Source organism: Sus scrofa, chromosome 12 (assembly GCF_054392235.1).
Source record: "Sus scrofa isolate SSC_HxYL_T2T_F1_AM1 chromosome 12, Sscrofa_HxYL_maternal_Yorkshire_Landrace_v2.0, whole genome shotgun sequence".
Taxonomy (NCBI): domain Eukaryota; kingdom Metazoa; phylum Chordata; class Mammalia; order Artiodactyla; family Suidae; genus Sus; species Sus scrofa.
In genome coordinates, this window is record NC_139394.1 from 58,142,274 (window position 1) to 58,153,189 (window position 10,916).

Below are 10,916 nucleotides of genomic sequence, written 5' to 3' on the forward strand. Positions count from 1 at the left end.
ATCACTAGGTGACACAAATTTGATGACTCAGGAGATTAGTGGCTGGAGCTGAGGTGCCTGAGTCAAGTTGGGGGCGGGGCTACCAGTTAACAGGAAGTCAGATTTATTTCCTTTTCCCAAAAGGCTGAGGGATTAGGATTGAGAGAGCAGGCAGCTGGGACCCACACAGAACTTAGCTGGATTCTGAGTGCAGGCTGTTCTGACATGACGTTGGCTGTGCTCTTCTTAGGGGCCCTGCTGGGACTCCTCGCAGGTAAGGCGAAGGCGGCTGGGGGTGGGGGGTGCCCAGGGAGAAGCCTGCCCCTGGGTTGCCAACCAGTTCTTTCCTCTGCTGAAAGCCCAGGGAGCTGGGGTCGACTCTCCTCATAAAAAATCAGCCACTCTGCTGCCATCCTTCACGGTGACACCTACGGCTACAGAAAGCACCACCAGCCACAGAACCACCACTCCAAGAACCACCACCACAGGCACCACCAGCCATGGGCCCACAACAGTCACTCACAATCCTGCTACCACCACCAGTCACGGAAATGCCACAGTTCATCCAACAAGCAGCAGCACTGCCACCAGCCCAGGATCCTCCACCAGATCCCCCCACCCAGGGCCACCTCCACCCTCTCCAAGTCCTAGCCCGGGCTCCCAGGAGGCCATAGGAGACTACACTTGGACGAACGGCTCCCAGCCCTGCGTCCAGCTCCAAGCCCAGATTCAGATTCGAGTTCTGTACCCAACCCAGGGTGGAGGAGAGGTGAGGACAGGCGGGGAAGGGCACGCAGCCTGCTGCCCTGGTTCAGAAGGGGAGGAGTAGAGGGGGCCAAACCCAGCGTGAAGACCAAAGGAACAAGGAAGGAAGCTTGACTGGCGCAGCTGTGCAGTCTTGTGACCCTCTCATCTTTAACTTCTGCAGGCCTGGGGCATCTCTGTACTGAACCCCAACAAAACCAAGGCCCTGGGGGGCTGTGAGGGTGCCCATCCCCACGTGCGCCTCTCATTCCCCTACGGACAGCTCACCTTTGGATTCAAGCAGGTACTCAACCCTCATCCCTCGCTCTCGGCCTCCAAGCCCCCTATGCCTCCAAACCCCTTGCCACACTCCTTAGTCTGTGTACCTGGATCTGCCGCTGCCTGAGTCTTCCTGATCACTTCCCCAGCAGCCACAGGAGAGCACTGTCTACCTGAACTACATGGCTGTGGAGTACAACGTGTCCTTCCCCCGGGCAGCGCGTGAGTTACCTTCCCCTTCTCATCATTTGCACCAGATGTCTGGGCTCCTGAAGGGACCTGAGCTGGGCTGTGGGGACATGGACGTGGAGCTGACCCTCCCCCCCCCTTTTGTCTTTTGCCTTTTTCTAGGGCCACACCTGCGGCATATGAAGGTTCCCAGGTTAGGGGTCGAATTGGAGCTGTAGCCACTGGCCTATGCCAGAGCCATAGCAACGCGGGGTCCAAGCTGCGTCTTTGACCTACACCACAACTCACGGCAATGCCGGATCCTTAACCCACTGAGCAAGGCCAGGGATCAAACCCGCAACCTCATGGTTCCTAGTCGGATTCATTAACCACTGTGCCACAACGGGAACTCCTCCCCTTTCTTTTAGAGTGGACATTCTCAGTTCAGAATTCATCCCTTCGAGATCTCCAAACGCCTGTGGGCCGAAGCTACAGCTGCAGAAACGCAAGCATCATTCTTTCAACAGCTTTCCACCTCGACCTGCTCTCCCTGAAGCTACAAGCTGCTCAGCTGCCCCCCACAGGGAACTTTGGACCAAGTAATACCTAGTCCTTGACTCCCAGAATTCTCCCACTGCACTGAAATCCCCCACCCAGGCCTATCATCTCCTTCTTGCATCCCCAAACTTCCTCCCCCTCAAGCTTGTCATAGCTGGGGCACCTGTCCTCTCTAGACTCTGCCCATTCATTCTCCCCTTTTATTTCTGCTCGGAGTCATCTAGGTGAGCTTCTTACCAACCTCGCACTTCCCAACATCCCCCACATTCCTTCCCTCCTCTCTGTCCCAGCCACCACCATTGTGATGTCAACCTGCCCTTTCTTTTGTCTTTTTAGGGCCGCGCCTGCCGCATGTGGAACTTCCAGGGCTAGGGGTCAAATTGGAGCTGTAGCTGCCAGCCACAGCCACATGGGATCTGAGCCGTGTCTGCGACCTACATCACAGCTCACGGCAACACCGGATCCTTAACCCACTGAGCAAGGCCAGGGGTCAAACCTGCGTCCTCATGGATATGACTCAGATTTGTTTCTGCTGAGCCACGACGGGCACTCCCAACTTGCCCTTTCTTTCTGCCAGGTTTCTCTTGTCCCAGTGACCAAACCATCCTGCTGCCTCTCATCATTGGACTGATTTTCCTTGGCCTCCTCATCCTGGTGCTTGTTACCTTCTGCATCATCCGGAGACGCCCACCCGCCTACCAGCCTCTGTGAGCATCTGTTCCAACACCCAGGGCACCAGAGGGTGCCCTTATTTCTCCCCACTCAACTGACTCTAAGACAAAGTTTCTTCTTTCTCTGTCTTGATGAACAAAAGTAGAGATAATGCAATCGGGAGAGATGTTTATTAAATATGATTGATTTCCCTTCCCCTACTTCCAGAGAGAGAATAGTAAACCTGCTCAAATCTCTATGCTTGGTTTTCCTTGTCCTTCCTGCCAGAATGAAAAGCCATGAGTTTCTGGGCTCATGCCTTTCTGTGCCTTCCATGCTTGGATCTCAGGGAGCCAGAAACAACTGGTGAGGAGGGATGAAAATGCCACCGTGTAACCCAGTGACTTCCTGGGTCCACCCCCCAAAGCCTGGCACAGCTAGTGTCAAACCTGCCTTGGCTCCCTTCTTCCTTTTCTTCTGGGGCTGGCCCCTGGCTATACCAGTTCCCTCTCCTCCAATCCAGTGGAGCCACCCAGCCCAGCAGCCTTCTTCCCGACCCTCATCACATGCAATTAAAGGTGAAGCAGGCAACAACAGCAATGAGTGAGGGGGGAAAGGTCACAGCTGGGTTCATTTCCTTTCAAAAGGCTGCACCGGTGGCTTCGTAACAGGGCTAGGGAAGCCCGGAATAAACCCTTGCTACACCTGAGATGCTCTTGTCTCACCTGTAAAGGGTTTTCATCAACCATGGGAGCAACAGGCACCCTGACCTCCACATACAGTGACTCTATGCTCCTGGGAACAACATGCCTCCGGCCTGGGCAACCTGCAAAGCCAACCCTGAAGTCCTCAGTGGAGGTGCACCTAGGGGTGGTGCGTGGCACCCCCAGGGCAGCCTGCGTCCATTTTCTAAAAAGAGACACCCCCCCGCCCCGACCGCCACAGCTTGCACCACCAATGAGTGCCACGCCCCCCTTTACAGTCGGCCAAGAGCAATCCCAGGGGCCAGAATAGGGCCTCTCCAGTCGTAAAAGCCTTGCAAGAAAACAGCCACCCGAGCCTGGAGACCCACCCCTCTGCGGGCAGCACGTGGCAGAGGCCCAGTAACCACACCACCACCTTGCAGACACCCCGTAGGACCTTGCAGACTGTAGCGCGGGAGTCACCAAAGCGTGTGGCACTGCCACCCAGCAGGGGCCCAGCCACCAGAGCTCGAGCTGGTGTCCCGGCGCTGGGTGGCAGAGAGAAGAACCCCGGGGCACTTGTTTCACAGAAGCAGCCAGGGCTGGGCCCGCAGGAGGGCTGGTGGCTCTGCTGTCCCCCAAAACTGGGCTCGCCTTCCCCACCTCCTCCTCCGCTTCACTGTCCTGACCCAGCAGTTGCTGCCACTCCCATCCGTCAAAGCCTGGGAGAGCCCAAGGAGGGAGAAATATGGGCCCGGAACCTAAGGAGGGCTGCCTGGCTCATACCGTCCCGCTGCCCTCGGCGCCCTCTGGAGACGCCGAGTAAGAAGAGAGAAAACCACAGCGCTCCCCCCCGCAACGCCACTTTGCAGACTCACGCTCTTTCTCCCTCAACTTCGAGCACTGTAAAGTCAGATGGAAGAAGACAAGATGGCGCCGAGCAGGAGGAGCGGAGAAATGCAGGAGAATAAATCCTGCTGCCGAAACGGAAGCTTAAACAAAGATGCGAAAGCTGGAACTGCGCAGGCGTACAGCTTTGGCAAGCTTTAAAACTCCAGCAGCAGGGAGGGCGCGTCCAGAAAACGCGGTCCTGGGATGGGACCTACTTTCCGCTAAGGTGGGATGGCGTAAATAGCGGGGAACTGGGGAGGTCCTGACTTATCGCGAGAAGACAGGAGGCGGAGAGCTCGGAGTGCGCATGCGCACCGCGAATCAATGGCGGTCTGCGCGACTGGCGGAAGCTAGCTTTGCAATATGGCGGCTGAGGTAGATGGGCCGCTCAAACGGGTGTTGGTGCCGATTCTTTTACCTGAGAAATGCTACGACCAAATTTTCGTCCAGTGGGACTTGCTTCACGGTGAGTTTCATTTGGAATCCAATCAAAGTTCTGTTCAAGAGCCCCCGGGCCTTAAAAGGGACTTCAGTGCGGACTAACTGACACCGGCGACTACCGCCACGCCAGTGCTGGGCGGAAGTCACTTCTGAGAAGGGCGGAAGTGTCTTGCGCTCCGTAGAGGCGGGGGGACGCCATATTTGGGAGAGGGAGAGAGTCGCCGAGTGTGAATACTTAATTAGTTTGACAACGATGAAAGACAAGACTTCACAAAACAAAGTTAAAATCTGATCTGGTCTTTCCAACCTTTAATAGATAGCTATATCTTCAGGTGCAAGATTACATTAATACAAAGCCTATGATCCAGGCTTTTGGTGGCACCACCAAGGCTCCTGCCATCCCAGTAACTTTCCTTCTAATTTCCATGGTCTTTTTTTTTTTTTGCTTTTTAGGGCCGCATTCTCGGCCTATGGAAGTTCCCGGCTAGGGGTCGAATTGGAGCCACAGCAACGCTGGATCCGAGCCGCTTCTACGACCTGCACCATAATTCACAGCAAAGACGTATCCTTAACTCTCTGAGAAAGGCCAGGGAGCGAACCCGTGTCCTCATGGATACTAGTTGGGTTCGTTATTGCTAAGCCTGGCGGGTCACTCCACTCATGGTCTAATTTTTTTTTTTTTTTTTAGGGCTGCACCCCCAGCATATGGAAGTTCCCAGGCTAGGGGTCAAATCAGAGCTGCAGCTACCAACGTGGGGATTGGAGCCACGTCTGCGACCTACACCACAGCTCAGGGCAACACCAGATCCTTAACCCCTGAGCTAGGCCAGGGATCGAAGCCTCATCCCCATGGTTACCAGTCACATGTTTCTGCTGCACCACAATGGGAATTCCCCAATTTTGTACTTGCCTGCCTTCCTCTTTCTATCTGCCAGGCATCTGCACCCCAGTGCCCACCTAAGATGTCAGACCCTTTGGGGAGCCTTTGCAGTATGTCTCTGTCAGTTCATAGTGCCCCACTGTGCTCCAGGGACAGATATGCTTTAACTGGATTCATGACCAGTGAGAATCTGACTCCCACTGGGCCAAGCACCTTGAGGGGTAGAGCTTCAAGACAAGAGAAGATGTCTGGTAATTGAGTCCCTGAGTAGGTGCCAGGGACAAAGTGTTCTGGAGTGAGGGATACAGAGGAAACCCTATTCTTGGAGAAAGACTTGAGAAGTAGATTGCCTGGTTGCTCAGAGGCGGGACTAAAGGATAAGAGTCTTGAGCATTGATCAGCTCTATACAGGGAAGCAGCGGAGGGCCTTGGAAGTCAAATCATGGAGTTTAGATGTGATTTGCAGGGAATGGAAGATTGGTTTAGAGAAAAGGAATGGTAAAAGCTGTTTTGAAAAGTCATCCCGGAGTTCCCTTGGTGGCACAGAATCAGACTAGGAACCATGAGGTTGCAGGTTCAATCCCTGGCCTCGCTCAGTGGGTTGAGGATCCGACGTTGCTGTGGTGTAGGTCCCGGACGTGGATCGGATCCCGTGTTGCTGCAATTCTGGCGTAGGCCGGTGGCTACAGCTCCAATTAGACCCCTAGCCTGGGAACCTCCATATGCAAGGGTGCAGCCTTAAAAAGATAAAAAGGCTTTAGGCCTGAGCCTCCTGGATGCCTGGGACTGGGTTCCAGAGGTCTCTACTTACTGCTTTTTCTTTTCTCAGTTCCCTGCCTCAAGATTCTCCTCAGCAAATGCCTGGGGCTGGGCATTGTGGCTGGCTCACTTCTGGGTATGTTTCTTAATCTTCCTTTCCTGCTGTTGGGAGGTGGGTGGAATGCTAAGATGCCATAAACCCCCTGGGCCCCCTAACCAGAAGTGGGGTTAACATGCCTCCCAGGCTGCTCTTTAGCTATTGTGTCTTGCTCCCAAAGGGTGTCAGCTCCTCAACCCTGTCTTTCTCATCCTCTTTCTCCAGTAAAACTGCCCCAAGTGTTTAAAATCCTGGGAGCCAAGAGTGCTGAAGGGCTGAGTCTCCAGTCGGTAATGCTGGAGCTGGTGGCACTGACTGGGACCATGGTCTACAGCATCACCAACAACTTCCCCTTCAGGTGAGGGACTCCCGCAGCCCTTTATCTCCAAGGGTAAATGCTCACAACTCCAGTGGGGGTTAGGGTGAGGAGTTAAAAAGTCAGGGAAGCTTAAGCCTTTCTGGAACTCTAGCCATCATCCATAGTGGTGATGAGAGGAGGTGAGCATCGGAAGAATGCCCAGATTCCAATCCTGAGTCAGTTAGGTGGGGATGGCTGGGAGGGAAGGAACCAGCCAAGGTGTGCAAGACAGAAACCGTGTCCCCAGCCTGGATGAGCTATGGAGGCTTTCCCTGCCTCTTTCCAGGCCCACCTTTCTTCCCCCCAACTCTTGACTCTGCAGCTCTTGGGGTGAAGCCCTGTTCCTGATGCTCCAGACAGTCACCATCGCCTTCCTGGTCCTGCACTACAGAGGACAGACTGTGAGAGGTGCTGGGGATTGAGCCAAGAGCTGGCTCCAGCTCTCGGGAGCCCTGCTGGGAATAGGGACCTGGGGAAACCAGAGGCCTCGGAAGTTGACGAGGACTCGCCTATCTCCCTTCCCTCAGGTGTGGCTTTCCTAGCTTGCCATGCTGTGCTCCTGCTGATGCTGCTTTCACCACTGACGCCCCTGGCTCTAGTGACCCTGCTCCAGGCTTCCAACGTGCCTGCTGTTGTGGTGGGAAGGGTGGGTGCTGGGAACAAGGGAGAGGGCTGGGCGGGGATGGGGTGGAGGGGACTGGGTGAGAGGCAGAGGGGAGCCCCACAGTGTGCGGGTGTGGGACTGAGGGGAATGGGGAAATGTCATGGGAACATGGGAAGAGTTCCCAGGACGGAATGAAGGGTCCCAACTCCTTCCCTAGCTGATCCAGGCAGCCACCAACTACCGCAATGGGCACACGGGCCAGCTCTCAGCCATCACAGTCTTTCTGCTCTTTGGGGGCTCCCTGGCCCGCATCTTCACCTCCATTCAGGTGAGTGCACCTTCTCCCCTCTAGAAGGCACTCTAGCCCTATCTTACCTGTCCCAGCTGAGGATTTGAAGCTGCCCTCTCTCTGGAACTCTTGGCTCTGCTGTAGAGCGACCCTGGCTGTGTCTCTCACCTAGGAAACTGGAGACCCTCTCCTGGCTGGAACCTTTGTAGTCTCTTCCCTCTGCAATGGCCTCATCGCTGCCCAGCTCCTCTTCTATTGGAATGCAAAGCCTCCCCACAAGAAGAAAAAGGAGCATTAGAGTCCAGCTGGCTACTGGCGTTTCCATTCCCCACCCAACCTCGGGGTCCTTCCCACATGAATCACTTGCTGGTGTGACCTAACCATTCCCCATTCTGCAACTTTCGTGGAAATGCTTGGTTGACCCAGATCCTTAGAAAGGATGGGGTAGAGATTTTCAGGCTATTTTGCCACTTAATGTGTGCAGCCCTGAGTATATACTGTTGATTCAGTGATTTGGCTGAGATTCTCCCTTTAGCAGAACTCCCAGCTATTTACTTATTCTGGGCAAAAGTCTTACCCTGTCCTTCCGTCTTCCCTTCTGACCCTAGAGGACAGAGCCTGAACAGTGGAAGGGACTTGTGGCTGCCGCCCCACCCTGGCCTGGCTCAGACTTCTGGACCCCAGTGCTCAGTGGCGGGTGGAGGAAGGGGGACAGAAAAATGACTCAGGCAGGGCCCCAGGGTGGGGTGAGGAGGTTCCTGCTCTGGCAGGTCCAGGCGGAAGGGAGTGGAGACTGTGCTGGTTCCTGCTGCAGTAAAGGGGAACAGAGATGGAACAATAAAGACCCAGAGACATGGTTTAATCGTATAAAACTGTGTTCAGCCTACAAAAAAATAGAAGTGTTGGTCCCCCTGGCTTTCAGGGGCTTGGGGGGGACTGCCCATTTCCTCTGAACTGTGGCCCACCAGTTACAAAGAGGTTGCAACCTGGGAATGGGGGGAGGTGGTTCTGGGTGAAGAGGGTGGAAACCTTTCTGGGAGGTTCATTTCTGTCCATGAGGGTTAGAGGTGGGTTAGAGGCATAGGGGCCCCTGAGAGGGGAGGGTTATACAAAGTGGGAGAGCCTGGGGGTGGGTAAGGGCTGTAGGGGGGAAGCAGCTCACCCTGGAGCCTGGGGTTACTCTGAGGGAGGGAGCACGGCGAAGGGGCCTCCGGTTTACAGTGGGAAGAGCTGCAAAGAGAAACACTGGGGTTAGAAGGTGACTGCTCCCTTGGGTTGGAGGTGCCAAGCAGGGCCCCCAACTGGCATTGCAGGGATGGGTCTCATCAGTTCTGCACAGAGGTAGACCTTGTCACCCACCTACCCACCCACCCCTGGCCACTGCAGCCCCATATGGTACCGCAGGTCGGGAACCAGACCCCAGGATGGCTTAGAGCAGCGCTGCAACCGTGTTGGGGCACGCTCAAAAGCCAGCTTGCGTGCTGCGCGGCTGTTTTCCTCTTGGGGCGGCAGGCCAGGAAGGGGCAGAGTTGGGCTTGGCCTGTCCTTGCCCCGGGGGCTGGGAGAGGAAGCCGGGTCACACGAGGGCCAGAAGTGGGGGGGGGGGGCGGTGCGGGAGGGGGACGGCGGGGGGACGAGAAATTCAGGTAACTGGAACAGTCACATCCTGGGTGCTGAGGTGCCACCGCCGGACTGAGATGGAGACGTCGTCTAGGAAGACCCTGGCTCCCCAGAACTCTCCCACCCTTCACGGGTAGCCTCCCAGACTCCTCTGGAGTGTCCTCTGCACGGGTGTACTCGGGGCCCCTGCCAGCCAGGCTCCCTGACGGGGGCAAAAGCATCTGCGACCTCCCCCGCTCCCTGAGTACTCACCCGTAACCGCCAGGCAGGTAGGCTGTCGAGTAGTTGGGGGGCTGGTACCCAAAGCCTCTGCTCCCCTGGTTAGTCGCGTACCCGGGCCCCCAGACCGGCCCGCCGCCAGCCACACCGCTGCTTCCCTGGCCGAAGTGGGCTGACCCGGCCCCCGAGGTCTTGGTCTTGCGCCGGGGCCGGTACTTGTAGTCGGGGTAGTCGCGCAGGTGCCGGGCCCGGAGCCGCTTAGCCTCCTCCACGAAGGGCCGCTTCTCGTCCTCGCCCAGCAGCTTCCACTGCGCGCCCAGGCGCTTGGAGATCTCGGAGTTGTGCATCTTCGGGTTCTGCTGCGCCATCTGGCGGCGCTGGGCGGAGCTCCACACCATGAACGCGTTCATGGGCCGCTTCACCTTCTCCAAGGGAAGCCCCCCGGAGACCACTGGGCTCCCGGCGCCCTCCCGCTCCTGGGAGCCCGAGGATGCGGAGGTCGGGGCCGCGGGAGTGGGAGGCTCCAGGCTCCAGGCCTGATCCTGAGAGGAGCCGGGTAGCGCCATGGGAGGGTGGAGGGAAGCCTTAAGAGGGCGTCCTACACGCCCTCGCCTCCAAAGTGAATCGTTGATCCCCAAACCCGAAGTGCCTTCCTAGCCCGGAGTCGTTACAGAGAAACTCGTGTCCTTAAAAGTATATGTCGTCCCCAAGTTCAGAGTCCTTGTAATGGCGCTCCTGCTCCCAACCAATCCGGCACGTTTGGGGAGTCGGGCGCGAAATCCGCTCTTGGTACCCTGTCCGGGCCAGGTTATGCTCTCCTCTCCTGCTTGCCGCGAGGTCCCCGACCTGTCCCGCTCCCCGTACCCGCTGCTGGCCACCGGCCCGGGGCTCGGTGGAGGCGGCAAGCGCTCACGCTCTCGTCTCTGGAGTCCCGCAGCTGCCAGGCGGCGCAGCCCGGGTACCTAAGGCCTCGCTCACCTGGCCGCAGCTTCTGTGGCTGGCGGGTGGGCCAGAGCCGGGAACAGCTTTTAACGACTGACTCCTCCCCACTCCCTCCCAGTGGGCCGCGCCTCCTCGAGGGCGCCAACATCCCCCTCCCTTAGGCGAACCCAGGTGTCCCGTTCCTCCCAGCCCCCAACGCTCCCCCTTAGGGCACCCCGCCCCCTCCCCACCCAAGACCCAGAAGTCAGACCTTCCAGCCCCGGGAGCTCGAACAGCTTCCCCTCCCTTCTTAAGCACTGGCAAATTAAAGTCAATGCCTTTGCACAAAGGGATCAAGCTCCAGGGGATCAAAAGCCCTCAGGGTCAGAGTTGTGCTGGGAGGAAGGTGAAACACCCCACCCCCACTCCCACCCCTTCTCAGAGGCCTACTGCTTCTCAAACCCCTGACCTGTGCCCCGGGGCAAAATAGCCAGGCGGTCAGGAGGTAGGCAGGCCATTTCTGTTTCCTGAGTCATCCCAGCAGGTGCTTGGGTTGGCAATTGCAGCCCTTTCCAGGTGAGAAAATTTAAACCCTCCCAGCCACAGCCCCCAAACCCAGGTTTTTCCACTGCACATTTTATCTCCAAACCTCAGAATTAGGGAGGCAGGGACGACTCCTGAGGCTGAGAGGTCAGTGACGTGGATGCTGGAGAAAAAAGCCTGGATCCAGAGCAGAGAAGCAGGAGGAATGAGGGCTGGACACCCAGGTCTCAGG

General features: G+C 56.9%; 3 protein-coding genes across 5 annotated transcripts; 2 read left to right on the plus strand and 1 right to left on the minus strand.

The window, feature by feature from the left end:
- Window positions 1–132: 132 nt before the first annotated feature.
- Window positions 133–2,636, plus strand: CD68 (CD68 molecule). Its single transcript, NM_001291776.1, is given in 6 exon segments — window positions 133–253; window positions 339–748; window positions 908–1,027; window positions 1,152–1,224; window positions 1,599–1,769; window positions 2,306–2,636. Coding segments are annotated over 6 exon segments (957 nt in total). The 5' UTR covers window positions 133–204; the 3' UTR covers window positions 2,440–2,636.
- A 1,669-nt stretch (window positions 2,637–4,305) lies between these two features.
- Window positions 4,306–8,253, plus strand: MPDU1 (mannose-P-dolichol utilization defect 1). 2 transcript variants are annotated; one of them, NM_001044619.1, is given in 7 exon segments: window positions 4,306–4,419; window positions 6,104–6,169; window positions 6,356–6,488; window positions 6,811–6,896; window positions 7,016–7,134; window positions 7,310–7,420; window positions 7,554–8,238. In NM_001044619.1, coding segments are annotated over 7 exon segments (744 nt in total). In that variant the 5' UTR covers window positions 4,306–4,316; the 3' UTR covers window positions 7,680–8,238.
- On the minus strand, window positions 8,239–10,861 carry SOX15 (SRY-box transcription factor 15). 2 transcript variants are annotated; one of them, XM_084985970.1, is made up of 3 exons: window positions 10,791–10,861; window positions 9,254–10,217; window positions 8,239–8,611 (listed from the first exon to the last, which is right to left on the minus strand). In XM_084985970.1, exons 2-3 carry the CDS (start codon window positions 9,784–9,786, stop codon window positions 8,443–8,445), a joined length of 702 nt encoding a protein of 233 aa, XP_084842096.1. In that variant the 5' UTR covers window positions 9,787–10,217; window positions 10,791–10,861; the 3' UTR covers window positions 8,239–8,442. The 2 variants fall into 2 exon arrangements, with proteins under 2 accessions (XP_084842096.1, XP_003131994.1); XM_003131946.5 differs by having other exon boundaries at window positions 9,254–10,861.
- Window positions 10,862–10,916: the final 55 nt, after the last annotated feature.